Source organism: Denticeps clupeoides, chromosome 11 (assembly GCF_900700375.1).
Source record: "Denticeps clupeoides chromosome 11, fDenClu1.1, whole genome shotgun sequence".
In the NCBI taxonomy this organism is placed as follows: Eukaryota; Metazoa; Chordata; class Actinopteri; order Clupeiformes; family Denticipitidae; genus Denticeps; species Denticeps clupeoides.
In genome coordinates this window covers 20,228,795-20,243,353 of record NC_041717.1, presented here as the reverse complement: position 1 = coordinate 20,243,353, position 14,559 = coordinate 20,228,795, and the positions used below count along the sequence as shown (strand labels likewise).

Sequence of the window (14,559 nt, the reverse complement as noted above, 5' to 3'; positions counted from 1 at the left end):
GGAATTGTCTTAGGCTAATTCATGTTAGGCCATTCCTAGCTAGCAAAGCTGCTCCAAGTGTAGTCTAGGGTGGTAGTAGCCTAGCGGGTAAAACACTCACCTGTGAACCAGAAGACCCAGGTTCAAACCCCACTTACTACCATCGTGTCCCTGAGCAAGACACTTAACCCTGAGTGTCTCCAGGGGGGGACTGTCCCTGTAACTACTGACTGTAAGTCGCTCTGGATAAGGGCTGCCTGTGGCCGGTGGCTGCCTGGGAGAACGGGCGGAGGCGCTTGAATATTCTTGAACCAACATATCTGGGATAATAGTGCTAACTTATTTATATATCAAGGAAAAGTTTTAAAAAGAAAGATAATTAAAATTCATCCAAATAAAATGGAAAAAAACTAAAGCAAAAAAGTTCATTTTAACTTTTATGTCTAATTTAAAACTTTCATTCGAAAACTGAAAACATTTCTGAAAGAAATTCACCACCGGTTCAAGAACTTAACTACAAAACTCACGAAAAAGTTTAAAAGAAGGAGATCCTTGGATGAAAACGTGGCTATCAGACCTGAATTAGCAGCAGGAGGGATACACAACAAAACACGGATACTCAACACTTGTTGATGACGAATCACAATGTGCAAAAATACAGGCAACGATACAGTCGGTGGACCATGCTCGGTAGAGTCAAGTAATTGCGCCGTCTAGCTTCGTCAGTAGAACGGTAAGTCTGAACAGACTTACGATCAGTTAAAGAACAACCCACGGCTTTTGAATTGTGCTTTGCTGAAAGACCTCACTGAGCTTCTCAACGATCTTACTTTTCAGCTTACTTAAGATGAATTCTGGTCAGGATAAGCGAAAGGAAAAATCCTACGTTCTATGTTGTGATATAGGTGTTGAATATTCTTGAACGAAACATATCTTGGATGATAGTGCTAACCTATTTATACACAACAGATTAAAGAATGACAACTTTGAGAAATCTTTGCCCAATTATGGCCCATCTCCCTGTAAAGAAACGAGCTCGTCAGAAGAACGGTAAGTCTGAACACACTTGAGTTTCTCTGAAACAAAAGATTTTCTTGAAACTGAAAATGTACAGTCAAAGAACAACCAAGGGCTCACAGACCATTAGTAAAATGATATCGAAGCAGAATCCAGGGCAACGCCACGAATGAAGAGTTCTGTAACCTGCGTCTCGAAAAAAACATATTCCAGCCTCAGGAAGAGTCATATGAACTACACATTGCCATAGGCCAAGTTCAAGCCACAGGTTCAAATATTCTTGTCTAAATACAATGCTAACCTATTTATAGGTAAACAGCACATATATATGAGCATTTTAAATAAGAATGGTATAATTATTAGATCTAAAAAATCATTTTTAATCAAGCACCGAGAAGAGAAAAAATGATCCAATGTGCAAACCTAAAAGCTTTAAGGAGTGCATTGAGATTCTGAAAAAGGCTATAAAGACATTCAAAATCTGGACTGTAGAAGCACGTGTTGCGCTCGAGAAAGCTTTCGAGAAGATGAAGAAGTGTTTATGTAAAAACAAACACAATGTGAACTGAAACTTATAGCATTAGAATTAGTAAAATATCGAAACTAACACAGATTCTGGGACGACCCGACCAAATCATGATTCTCTAGGGGCACCAATTAACGTCAGAGAATGGTGTGTAAAGATTAGGACAAGAACAAGCACTGATTTATCATGTACTAGTGTGAGCACGATTGGCAATTTGATCTGCCAGATGAGACCCTCTCCTAACCAAGTTCTATGGACGGTTATTTAACCAAAGCCTCCTATTGCATAGAACTGAATCTCCTCCAGGCCAGGTAAGGGTGATCTACTAGTGTCAGCAGGATGGGCTAAATAGGATGTGCCAGATGAAACCCTCGCCTAATCAAGTTCTATGCATGGTTATTTAACCAACACCACACCCTCTACTACAGCATTTGGGTGGTAGTAGCCTAGTGGGTAAGACACTTGCCTGTGAACCAGGAAACCCAGGTTCAAATCCCACTTACTACCATTGTGTCCCTTAGCAAGACACTTAACCTTAAGACTCCCTGTCTCCCTGTAACTACTGATTGTAAGTCGCTCTGGATAAGGGTGTCTGATAAATGCTGTAAATGTAAGCATAGAACCGAATCGCCTCCAGGCCAGGGTAAGGGTCTGGTGCAGTTTTTATAGCCAGTTTCTGCTGTAACAAATTTATGGCCCCATTAACACCATCATCTATGTATTCCTTGCGTGACACAAGATAAAAGGTGGTGTTAAATGGGTCTATAAATTAGTTTTGTTATGTTAGAGTCTTATTCCCAAAATGAATTAAACTAATTTTTACCACAGAATTCAAAATGAAACACCTTAACAAAAAAAATCTTTAACTACAACAATGGGTCACCTAACATATTTATAGGAAAACACATTTTAAAATTCAAACCGGGAAAAAAAATGACCGAAATATTAAAAGAAAATTATAAATAATCAGAATTAGATAATAATAATCCAAATGTAGTTGATACAAGTGAGGACACCGAAACTGGCTGTGTTTTCCCCTGTATCCAATTAATTAGAAAGAGTATATAATAAATCAAGGCCTGGTCATCAAAGACTCTTGTCAAGATTGATAAAATAGTCAACAAGATAAAAGCTCATATTAAGAAAGAGAAAAATAAATGTTGAAATCCAAAATGATACCCTTGATACCCTTTTACAATGATAAAATGTTTTTGCGTAGCCCCATTATAAGTAGCCATCTATTGTAACACACACAGGTGCTTGAATGAATTGTGATTTATTATTCATTATGGTAAGTAATTCCAATAGATGGTGTGTGAATCTGTGTTGAATTTAGGAGAAAGAGTATATAATAAATCAAGTCCTGGTCATCTGATACTCCTGTTTAGATTGATAAAATAGTTGACAAGGTAAAAGCTTATATTAAAGAAAGAGAAAAAAAAAAACCGTTGAAGTCCAGAACCCTTTTACAACGATCACATGTTTTTGTTTAGCCCATTATAAGTAGCCATCTATCGTAACACACCCAGGTCCTTGCATAAATTGACCCAACAGTGATTTTTTTACTAATTTTTCCGTAAAAGGAAACACAATGTGAACTGAAACTTCTAGCATTAGAATTAGTAAGATTTCGTGTGTGTGAAACCCTATCCTAACAAAGTACGATTGACAGTTATTTCACCAAATCCAGCCGTTGAATTTCCAACACAAATTTGTTAGGGCGGACAATTATACATATAACTAACTACATATAACACCTAATGCTAATCATTAGTGTTATATATGGTTATATGTATAACTGTCCGCCCTAACAAATTTGGGTTGACCTACAAAAATAGCATAAGGCTGTCGTGATGACACTTGGCGTAAAAAGCTGTGTTTTGAGAACGTGTTTAGAACGCCACCTTCAAATGGCATTCGTTTGAAGGCTGTGTTCTAAACACGTTCTCAAAAAAAACAGCTTTTTACGCCAAAAAAACGAATGCCATTTGAAGGCGGCGTTCTAAACACGTTTTCAAAAAAACAGCTTTTTACGCCAAAAAAACGAATGCCATTTGAAGGCGGCGGCGTTCTAAACACGTTCTCAAAACACAGCTTTTTACGCCAAGTGTCATCACGACAGCCTTATGCTATTTTTGTAGGTCAACCCAAATTTGTTAGGGCGGACAGTTATACATATATATGCAAATGAGGACACCGAATATGGCTGCCTTTTCCCTGCGTTGGGTTTACGAGAAAGAGTGTATAATAAATCAAGTCCTGGTCATCAGATACTCATGTTTATTATACATATAGCCTATTATATTATACATAGAGTATATAATAAATCAAGTCCTGATACTCGTGTTTATTATACATATATATGCAAATGAGGACACCGGATATGGCTGCCTATTCCCTGCGTTGGGTTTACGAGAACTTAGACTTATTAAAATAGTCGACAAGATTAAAGCTTATGTTAAGAAAGAGAAAAACAAACGTTGAATTCCAGATTGATACCCTTTTACAACGATCAAATTTTTTTGTGTAGCCCATTACAGGTATGCTCTAGCGTAACACACACAGGTCCTTGCATAAAACATTTACTCTTTGCTTTATATAAACCTTATTATCCACCAGAGCTGAAATTGAATTGAAATTGAGAGTGGGTTCAACTTTTTTTTTTTTTTATTCCAGCTCTCCAACGCCTTTATTTTGAACCAGAACCATAAATCAGCGGCTTAGTTGCAAGACTGGCCTCGCTTCTTTTCTCTGTTTCTGACATGAGTTGTTGACTGTAAGTTGGCGTCAGTTATGCTCTTACAAAAGAGTTGTTCTTCTGATTCATGTTCCTGATTTGTGTTTGTGGATATTGTTCCGCTCTAAACTTTAACAGTAAGAGTCAAATTCCGTAATTTTCTGATGCCTTCGGTGTTCTAACGGCTATCGTGGTATTCTTAATAAAGATATTTTATTTCAGAGATCTGCTGACACAGTAAAAAAAATTAAATGCCTTTATTATTTCTGCTTTCATCTGAAATGAATGGAACACAACTCTCTTTAGCAGCGCTGTCGTTCAGAGAGGTCACAGCCCAAGTCTCTGGTGGTTCTCCCACAGCCAGGCATGATAGTGGTTAAGCTTGTGGTCATCAGGGGTCACCTGCAAACACATGGATTCAAGAAAATTAGAGCATAAATCATCTAACGAAAGAAAGCGGCCCCGTAATCAGAAGGTTGTCGGTTCGAATCCCGATCCGCCAAGGTGGCACTGAGCAAAGCACCGTCCCCACACGCTGTTAAAAGCAGGGGACACATTTCAACGTGTCACCGTGTGCTGTGCTGCAGTGTTTCACAGTGACAATCATTTCACTTTCACTTAACCAAATTCTCTGTTTAGGTAAGTTATATTTCTTCACTGGTAACAACAGGCAATTTATTAAATCTCATAAATGAACCTCTCCTACATCTTGGTTTGTGATTGTTTGCAAAATCACATACAGTATATCTCAATTTGCTAACAAGTTGCATGTCACCCAATAAATGGGAATCCGCCTCCATCGATGCCTTTTAATGTCATAGCAAACTTTAGTCGTAAGAAATAATCGCTTCTATGATAAATGTGCAATTCATTTATTGAATTTATAACCCCCAAAAGATCTCTTCCCTGTATTGTCCGGGAATTATGGAATTAACATCTGGCTTATTATAATAAGAGCTTGGTGGATATGTGTGGATATGTTCTAACCTGCTTCCACTCCTCCACACAGAAGATGCGGTAGGAGTCGTTGCCGTATTTGCCAATCCCGTGCAGTTCAATAGGATATCGCCACTGCTTGGTGAGGTACTCATCTGTTGCAAGAGAGATCACACGGAGGGATAACTACATCCACAAACCCGTCAGAGGTTCCATTTATTTTACTGAACCCACCAGAGAACCGGATAATAGTTTTGGCACGTAGCGAGTTCAGCCCTAACGGCTGTAACATGTCAGCCAGAGGCCTCCATTCGCACTTCCGAGCCTCCTCTGCACTGGTGTACAGCTCAAAAAACTGCCACAGCACTGGCAGCGCCATCTTTGCTGGACACACGGACACACACACGTCCAAAACCAATATAATGAAAACACAGTAGCCACATAAACACGTCCTGAAGTAATGATTGTCACTTTGCGTTACCGCTGGTTTTATTGAGGAATATTGTTGCCACCAACAGTTTCCAGGGGTCATGGAACAACGTCTCTTGCACTAAGTTGAAAGGGGAGCGTGGCGGCGTCCATTTCCTGAAGACCTTTCTTCTCGGGGGGCTCAGAGCTCAAAGAAAGATGAGAAATGATGTACACTCACAACCGAAGAAAAGAATGTAAAAGCATGTAATCAGAGGGAGGTCTTACCATCTTTAAGGGTCTTTTTGCTGAAATATGGACTAGTCTTCCGTTTATCTGCCAACAGCTTATCTTAAAGAAAAAACATGAGGAAAATTAGAATATAATAAAATAATGTTTTAATAATCAGCATAATATTTCATGTATATTATAGGTTATATATCCTTTGATGGGAAAGAATGCATGTAAATGTTAGAGTAACATGATGGTGGTTTGCACATTTTCCACTCTGGCCATGCAAAAAGTACAAATATGATAATGATATAATAATGTTAACGTGTTTTTTGCTACATTCATTGATTCTCAAGTTTAATCTATTTGTTTTTGTATTATATAGTCTATGTTGGTTTTCGCTCTTGTGGACAAAATATGCAATAACATTTTCATATGGTTCAGGATATGTTATTAATTGGGTCTGTCAGGAAGACAGACCATTTATTATTGTGCTATGAATGGCAAAAAAGAACATGTCTTACGTTAAAGACCGCCACGCGAAGACAGTCAAACGTAAAGAAACAACGGAGTGGTCAGGCCGAATGGGAATTCTTTGAAGTGATACTGCAGTACCACATTAAAGAATTCCCATTTTACAAATTCCATGCCCGCAGCTGTGACCAATGCCCGGACAGACCCATCAAAATTTCCCCTGGAAAACGCAAATTTTACGAAGAAATAAATAACTGTGTTGAAGGTCAGCCAATTAAATTCAAATTTACAGATCACAAAGGTTGGCCAATCAGGTGAGTTTATTGCACGGTGGTCCACCAAGTGTCATCACCTGTGATGTGACACACAGTGTGAGTGTACAGCAAACATGACGCTCTTAAATATTGACCATTTAAAACGATTAACAGTATGTATGTATGTATGTATGATAAAGAAATAAATGATAAAGATAAAGATTGTCACTTGTGATACACAGCAGCACAGCACACGGTGCACACAGTGACCCTGAGTGAGCAGTGGGCGGCCATGACAGGCGCCCGGGGAGCAGTGTGTGGGGACGGTGCTTTGCTCAGTGGCACCTCAGTGGCACCTCTGCGGATCGGGAACCGGATTTGAACCGGCAACCTTCTGATTACTGGGCCGCTTCCTTAACCGCTAGGCCACCACTGCCCCAGAAACGGATGTATGTATGTACGTAGTATAAAATATGGCCAGAACTATGCTCTAGATGTTTAAAATATTTCTAACGTGGGACAAAATTAGAACCACAGACGGAACCACAGCATCTCTGCTGCAATAAAACAGCTGTGGACAGTCCACTCCATGGTGCACCCTGGACATTATCTGTATGAAGAACTCGCCATTTTGAGTGTCCCTGATTGGTGAAGCCCCAGTCGTTTCTAGATTTGAGGGTACTCCTATGTTCTCTTGTGGCGAAATGCGTTCGTCTCCTTGTTCCTCAGATGTTCCCCTTGTGTCCTCTTCAGTAGCAGAAGCTGACCGGACCCTGACTTCAGGTATAAGCGCTTCCTCTAAAGTCCGACAAGAAGCTTCCTCGCTTTCTGTCTGTCTCTTCTTGCTTGATCTCTTGGTTTCTTCATCCTTATCTTGTTGATCTTCTTGCTCGGTTGTCATACTTATTAACTCCCTTTGGACTTTCTTCGATTTCCGCCTCTTTTGCTGGGTCGCCGTGCAGTCACCCCTGGGTGCAGTGAAGGTGAAGTTTAAAAGTTGATGGTGCCCATCTTCCTGCGTGAGAAGGAATTTTTGGAGGGCAACCTGGGATCTGAATCGTCTCCCCTCTGGACTAAAGAAGCACAGCAAGTTAAAAAGAAATAATTTTAATCAATCAAAATGATCATACATAGGAACAATTTTAATATTATATCATTATAATCTGAGAGTGACAGTGAGGAAATTACATTTTTCTGTTTTCTTATAGGTTAGTTTGTATTGTTACTATTGCATGGGCTGAAATATGATTTACCTTAACAAACTTAACATTTTTATCTATTTATTACCCCCATGGAGCATGGAGCACTGTATGTATGTCTATGTCTACCTTAAACTCGTTATGAGTGTGATGGATGTAACTCACCTGATCAGGCAGACATCCCATTTCCCCGCCGTCTTCCCGCTCCGCCGTTGCTTCGCCTCCCTGACCCAGCCGGGCGGCAGAGCGCCTCCGCCGCCGTGGTGCCCGCTGCTGCTGCCGCTGATTGGCGGCCCGGCCGCGTCCATCTTGCTACGGATTAAAAAGCGTTCGCGTCGCTTGACGGAACCGCCGATTGACACCGAGATCCACGTGGTTTCCGGTGAACTCGGCAGTTCGCGGCAGAATAAAACACCGTCCACCAATGGGATTCTCTGTTTACGTCATGTGATCCACAGCATAAAAACCGCCTCCTTTCGGCGATACCAAGTAACAGCGAAGGAGTTAATAAGCCTATTAAAAACCAAAGGAACTATTCAGTTGTTTCACTAATAACAGCTACAAAATCACATGATGTAGTTTTATGTTTTTGCAAAGAACGTTTTTTTTATACGATGAACGCGTCTGAATTTCGCCATTAACCCCCTTTTATTTGAAAGGTGGTACCTCCTCGCCGATGTTGTGATGCCGATTTGACGCGCCGGACCCGAACACGCATGCGCAGTAAACACGCGGCTTTTCTTGTTAAACATCGTGTAACTGCGAGTCTTTATTCTGACATGAATAAACATTAATCATGTCGCGGACGAAACGTTACGTCCCGCCTCGTTAGCCTGCCGGACTGACGACTCGCAGACGTTTCCTGGGCTAATGGCGTGCGGGGAAGGGTGGCAGGTGGCCCGCCGGCGGAAAGGAGCCGGGCGCAGGGACAGACCGCCGCCGAGGGCCCGTAAAGAGGACGCAGATGCTCTGAGCGGGACAGAAAGCGAACGGCGGATCGCGGAGGCTGTGTAAGCTGCACGTTCATTAGTTTACAGAGTTGGAAGAGACCGACTCCCAGTTCTTCTAGAACAGCTATGCATATCAACTTTTGACACGTATCACTTTCTAATCTGCATTATTTGAGCCTTTTACACCTTTAGATAGTCCTAAAAATTAGACCTGTAATACTTATTGAGTCACTCAGTAAAGTGATCCGGGTCCGTGAGTCACTTGAATCAGTAGTTCAGGCCAGAGGAGATTCTGTGAGTCTGTGAGAGTTTCAGATGGTGCAAAGAAACTGTACGTTATGCAACTTGTATGGTAGTAATTCATGTTCTAATGGTTATAAAAAAAAAAAAAAAAATTATGTGACTGAGTTTACGATGTAGACACCGTGTAGTTAGGACTCGAAGGATTCAGTTCAATGGAGACCTCAGATTCTTGACTCGTGAGTCTTGAATCCCATAGCACTACTAGAAACGTACACGTTTATGTGGCTTCTTCCATGTCTTCCACAGGAATGAGTTGAGGGGAGAGGAGTTTTGGCACCGCTGGAGGGGTAAGTCGGCATGCAGTACGTATGTAAGTTGTCGCGTGAGTCTTAGAAGGCCCGAGTGCAACGGTCTTCCTTTGCAGAACTGATAACCCGCTGTAAGGCCAGTGGGGAGCCTTCTTCCGGGGAGCCGAGTGATGCTGACGGCGCGTGGGACTGCGTGTGTTACGGGCTGGGCAGCTTCTCCTCGTGTGTGTCGGCGCGGTACCAACTGGCCATGCTGCTTCTGCTGCTGGAAGCGCTCCGGGTGCGTGTGGGAAAGAATCGCTTTCGCCCCGGTCTCTGCATGCTTAGTGGATTTCTTCTCCGGCCTCGTCTTTCCTAGGTCCCAGTGGAGCGATGCAGCGTGTACGACCCCGTCTTCACGTCCGCAGAGTGCGGCACGCTGCGAGACCTGGGATTCACGGTTCTTACAGAAAACGAGGTCCGCTGATGCTAAAATTTATTTCTAAAATTTGAAGAATCTTTTGAAAAATCACTAGACCTGTGGGATCGAGTTTTACTTGGTCGTGCTTTGCAGTATATTCATTTTGTATGATTGTGTCAGGAGGGAAAAAGAGCCGTGTCCCGACCCACTCTGTTCTACCTGATGCATTGTGGGAAAGCTTTGTACAACAACCTGCTGTGGAGGAACTGGAGTCTGCAGGCTCTGCCAAAGGTCATGGTTATCGGCAACAGCTTCCACGGAATCCAGGAGAGGTGAATGGAGCACAAAGTAATTTAAACACGCTTCGTACATCTACACGACATCAAGACATCTTAGTCTTAATCAAACCACACAAAAAAATTTGTCTTAGAGAATTTTGGTTTTAAAACCCTTGTTTGCCAGATCAGACATTGTAAAAACCGTCATTTTCCTGTGGTCTCATCTGGTAGGATCCTGCAGAGGGAGCTCCAGAGGGACTACACCTACCTGGATGCTGTATCCTTGGCAGGAGGAACCCATTTGAATGTAGGGTGGCGAGGGGCACTGGTGTGGATTTAATCCTTGACCAGGCCATGCTACCAGGTGATGGGGACATGCGAGGAGACGGCCCTTCCCTGCTCGCCGCGCTTTTCCGACGTGTTTAACGACACGGCGCTGATCCGATTCCCCCGGCAGAACCTCCACAAGTTGCCAGAATCCTCCTGGACTTTCCCTGTTGAACCTCAGTACCAGCACTGCCAGGACTTGGAGATCATCCGGGAAGAGAGAAACTGAGTAACCACTAATTATACCAAATTTAAATGATGTATTTGTATGTGTTACTTAATTACAGCGAAAAGTGAGGAATGTTCGTGTCACTTGGCGTAGATTTAATTGCAAGAGATGAAGATGTTATCTCCATATGTGTTTTGTAGGTTCTGGCACAAGGAAAGATTATACGGTCAAATGTATTATTCTGAATTATGTCGTGCGGCCAAAGTTTGTTTTGTGTTGTTCACGTGAGGAGGTACGTGGCCTGGTTTTTGCAGTGGTCCAGGAAGTGAGCTCGGCCTCTAATCCACCCTTGAACTGTACATTTATGCCTTTTCACTGGTGCAGAGATCTATTTTTTGTTTTTTATCCACATGATTAAATCTGACATATCGTGAAGTGATGTTCTTGACCTCTGTCCATGCCGCAGTTGACGTGAACCGCAGTTGAGTCTCCGCCCCTCTCCTATAAAAAAAAAAAAAAAAAAAAACGTGCCTCAGGCATCATGTAACAGGTTCAGTTCAGGAGGAAGATAGTCTGGAAAGTACAATGGACAAGAAATCTGGTCAGTGCAAAACCGTAATTACTATTTTTAATTATTATTTAACTTTTCTTCTAGTCTTTTCTAGTAGCAAAAATGTTGCGTTGACGTGACACTAATGACCCAAATCATGATCTTTAATGTAGTTTTTAATAATATATTACCTTAATGTAAATGGGCAGAAGTAAGTTTGTTTTCTGAAATGATTAATTACTGTCTTATCAGTTTAATATTGAACTCCTAATTTAAATCTCACACTTTTAACTCGTGCAACGTGTCTGTGCTAAATTTCTCTTTTTTTTCACTACAACTGAAACAGTTATGGATTAAATAATGACAAATGATGTACAGTGGTCAACCAGGAAGAGAAGCTGTTTCTCCATTTCCCATAAATTCCTTTTTTTTTTTATTATGGTCCACGCCTACACTAGACCTTGGACCTTCAAAGAGTAGCGTTCAATGTAATGTAGTCATCACAGCGTTTCACAACCCTTACACCCTGTGCTGCAGTTACAGAGCTTTATTTTTATTGCGTAAAAAACAGAAAACTAGCTAGTTGCTGTTTTAAATTTACCGTTAAGTGTGCTTTACAAAATGTACTTGCTTACCATGAGCAAGTAAGTTTGATGGTTAAATGCCAGGTTAAATCATGTCTATATGGCAGTCATAAAATGGAACTGAATAACCAATTACATTAGACCACCAGTCATCTCAAACTTTCGAGTTATTTACTGAGCCCTTTTTACTACATTATTAACCCACATCTATTTATTAAAAGTCTAATACATCAACAATCCAAGATGATCGTGTATGAACAAAAACAGAAAAATTCTCATCTGATGTCACTTTTTGCACTCTCTGTGAAGTCTTGGTCTCTCCGCTATTTGGTATCGGTCTTAGCGCTTTCCGTCTTTGCCTTGTTGGATTGAATTTTTTATTGTCATTAAGTCCTTGTCGATGCTTTGTCATTTACTGGCAGAAACTGGAAGAAGGTCCTCTGAGCTGAGAATTGTCCTCCTGGGTAAAAGTGGAATGGGGAAGAGTTCCAGCGGAAACACCATTCTGGGCAAAAAAGCATTTCAGACCCAAAGGTCATCTTTATCAGGAACAACGAGAATGACCAAGGGAAGGGTGAATGACAGAAGCGTGGTGGTCATCGACACCCCTGACCTTTTCAGTGGTCAGCTGGATCATGAGAGCCTCCAGAGAGAGATCAACACCATAGTTACCCTGTCAAAACCTGGACCTCATGTGTTCCTCCTGGTCCTCCAGCCCAGCAAATTAACGCATAGTGAAGAGGAATCTCTTAGCCTGATCCAAGAGGCCTTTGGAGAAGGAGCACTCGATTTCACAATGGCTCTCTTCACTCATGGAGACCAACAGGAGGAAACCTGCTTCACTGTGTCCGATCTAAGCAAACAGGTGCTGAAGAAGCTCGTCAACAGCCATTACGTGTTTCACAACCAAACCATGGCTGATCACGACCAGGTTTCGGGTCTTCTGGAGAAAATAGACCAAATGGTGGAAAGCAATGGCGACTTCTACTGCTCCACAAAGTCGAACCATCTTCAGCAAGAGGTGGGGCCACCCAAGTCGATAGAGACCCCACCCAATCTACGCGGCCTGCAAACACGACCACAGCAGGAACCACAGGATGAAAAAATCAATTTTCAGCAGACTTTAAATAGATGTGAGTATGAAGATAGGTACTTGGAGAGTTATTTGGAAATGTCTACTTGCTTTAGATTTACTTTTGTCTTTTTTTTGTTTTGTCTCTGTAGGGCGTCGCATTGAAAAACAGACGAATGCGGGTAAGTCGGCTAACTGAACATTAATTAAAGTGAAGTGATTGTCACATATGATACACAGCACACGGTGCACACAGTGAAATGTGTCCTCTGCATTTAACCCATCACCCTGAGTGAGCAGTGGGCAGCCATGACAGGAGCAGTGTGTGGGGACGGTGCTTTGCTCAGTGGCACCTCAGTGGCACCTTGGCAGATCGTGATTCGAACCGGCAACCTTCTGATTACGGGGCTGCTTCCTTAACCTCTAGGCCACCACTGCCCCTTGATAGAAGATATCAAGATTTTCTGTGCCGTGTTTTTCTTTTAATTGTAATTGTAATTGATGTTCTTCATGTTCTGCTTCCTAGAGAGCTTAAGGCTGGTCCTGATTGGGAAGACTGGAGTTGGAAAGAGTGCGACGGGGAACACCATCTTTGGACAAAATGTGTTTAAGTCATCGGGACTAATGAGCTCCGTCACGTCAAAATGCGAGAAGAAGACCATGATGATGGGTTCAAGGCAGGTTCAGATCATCGACACCCCAGGGCTATTTGACACAGACCTGCCTGAGGACAAGATCAGGGAAGAGATCGGGAAGTGCATCAGCCTGTCATCTCCTGGTCCTCATGTCTTCCTGCTGCTGATCGCCGTCGGACGTTTCACGAAGGAGGAGAGCGAGACGCTGCTGATGATTCAGGACATATTTGGGGAACAAGCCAAAGAGTACATCATTGTGGGCTTCACCAGAGGGGATGTTCTTGGTGAAGAAGGGATGAGCATTGAAGAGTACCTGAGAAAGGCAGCTCTGAAGTGAGGAAACTAATAGATGATTGTGGGGGGAGGTATCATGTCTTCAACAATAAAAACCAGGACACTGAACATCAGACCACGTCTCTGTTGGATAAGGTGGACAGAATGATCGAGAAGAATGGAGGCAGTTTCTACACGTGCGAGATGTTCCAGGAGATCGAGAGACAGATTGCAGCTAAAGAAGAGAAACTTTTGCTTCAGAAATTAGAGGAGATTTCAAATTTGTATGCAAACACAATCGAAGGTCTGGCTGATTCTGACGTTAAAGAGACAGCAGGTCATTACGAGGTTCCTATAGACCAGGACACCCAGGGTGAGAGTGGTGAAGCTGAAGAATCTCATGGAAAGAAGGGTGACCTGTTCACCAAGGGGAAGACCATCAGGTGCTCTGTGAGGGAAATGCAGCGAAGTTTGACCTCCATAGAGAAACAGATTTTCCTCGAGTTGACCAGAAGTTACCAGGCCATACGGAGAGAAGCTGAGATAACTCACGCCCCCGAGGCAGCAAAGATGGCGGAAGCAAAGCCGAAGAAGAAAAAACAATGGCTCCGTTGCACAATATCATGACAGCACTGTTTATTTTCAAAGAAACAAATGTACATACAACACACATAGAGGTTTTTTCATGAGATGACTTATCAGTCAGTAATTTTTTTTATTTATAATAAAAACAAAATTTTGTAAAATGAAAGTGAAGTGATACACAGCACACGGTGACACAACGAAATGTGTCCTCTGTATTTAACCCATCACCCTTGGTGAGCAGTAAGCAGCCATGACAGGCGCCCGGGGAGCAGTGTGTGGGGACGGTGCTTTGCTCAGTGGCACCTCAGCGGGTCGGGATTTGAACCGGCAACCTTCTAATTAAGGGGCCACTTCCTTAACCACTAGGCCACCACTGCCTTATAATTCTTAAGAATCAGAAAAACCAAAAGCTCAAGGAAAAACA

General features: G+C 42.3%; 2 protein-coding genes and 1 pseudogene across 2 annotated transcripts; 2 read left to right on the top strand and 1 right to left on the bottom strand.

Annotated features, from left to right (window-relative positions):
* Window positions 1-4,501: 4,501 nt before the first annotated feature.
* On the bottom strand, window positions 4,502-8,128 carry LOC114799751 (methyl-CpG-binding domain protein 4-like). Its single transcript, XM_028996586.1, has 7 exons — window positions 7,927-8,128; window positions 7,190-7,635; window positions 5,892-5,954; window positions 5,677-5,811; window positions 5,430-5,579; window positions 5,247-5,350; window positions 4,502-4,661 (listed from the first exon to the last, which is right to left on the bottom strand). Exons 1-7 carry the CDS (start codon window positions 8,067-8,069, stop codon window positions 4,587-4,589), a joined length of 1,116 nt encoding a protein of 371 aa, XP_028852419.1. The 5' UTR covers window positions 8,070-8,128; the 3' UTR covers window positions 4,502-4,586.
* Window positions 8,129-8,463: 335 nt separating this feature from the next.
* On the top strand, window positions 8,464-10,871 carry LOC114800020 (SRR1-like protein). The gene is made up of 7 exons (XM_028997070.1): window positions 8,464-8,771; window positions 9,261-9,301; window positions 9,379-9,542; window positions 9,621-9,719; window positions 9,843-9,994; window positions 10,172-10,217; window positions 10,305-10,871. The coding sequence occupies exons 1-7, from the start codon at window positions 8,632-8,634 to the stop codon at window positions 10,494-10,496; spliced, it is 834 nt and encodes a 277-aa protein (XP_028852903.1). The 5' UTR covers window positions 8,464-8,631; the 3' UTR covers window positions 10,497-10,871.
* A 29-nt stretch (window positions 10,872-10,900) lies between these two features.
* Window positions 10,901-14,370, top strand: LOC114800019 (GTPase IMAP family member 8-like; annotated as a pseudogene).
* Window positions 14,371-14,559: the final 189 nt, after the last annotated feature.

Coding starts and splice junctions, on each gene's coding strand:
- LOC114799751 (XM_028996586.1), bottom strand. CDS start 8,069: ATGGACGCGGCCGGGCCGCCAATCAGCGGCAGCAGCAGCGGGCACCAC. Junction 7,636..7,926: donor TGGGATGTCTGCCTGATCAG/GTGAGTTACATC, acceptor GTGCTTCTTTAG/TCCAGAGGGGAGACGATTCA. Junction 5,812..5,891: donor CAAAAAGACCCTTAAAGATG/GTAAGACCTCCC, acceptor TCTTTCTTTGAG/CTCTGAGCCCCCCGAGAAGA.
- LOC114800020 (XM_028997070.1), top strand. CDS start 8,632: ATGGCGTGCGGGGAAGGGTGGCAGGTGGCCCGCCGGCGGAAAGGAGCC. Junction 9,543..9,620: donor TGCTGCTGGAAGCGCTCCGG/GTGCGTGTGGGA, acceptor CGTCTTTCCTAG/GTCCCAGTGGAGCGATGCAG. Junction 9,720..9,842: donor CGGTTCTTACAGAAAACGAG/GTCCGCTGATGC, acceptor TGATTGTGTCAG/GAGGGAAAAAGAGCCGTGTC.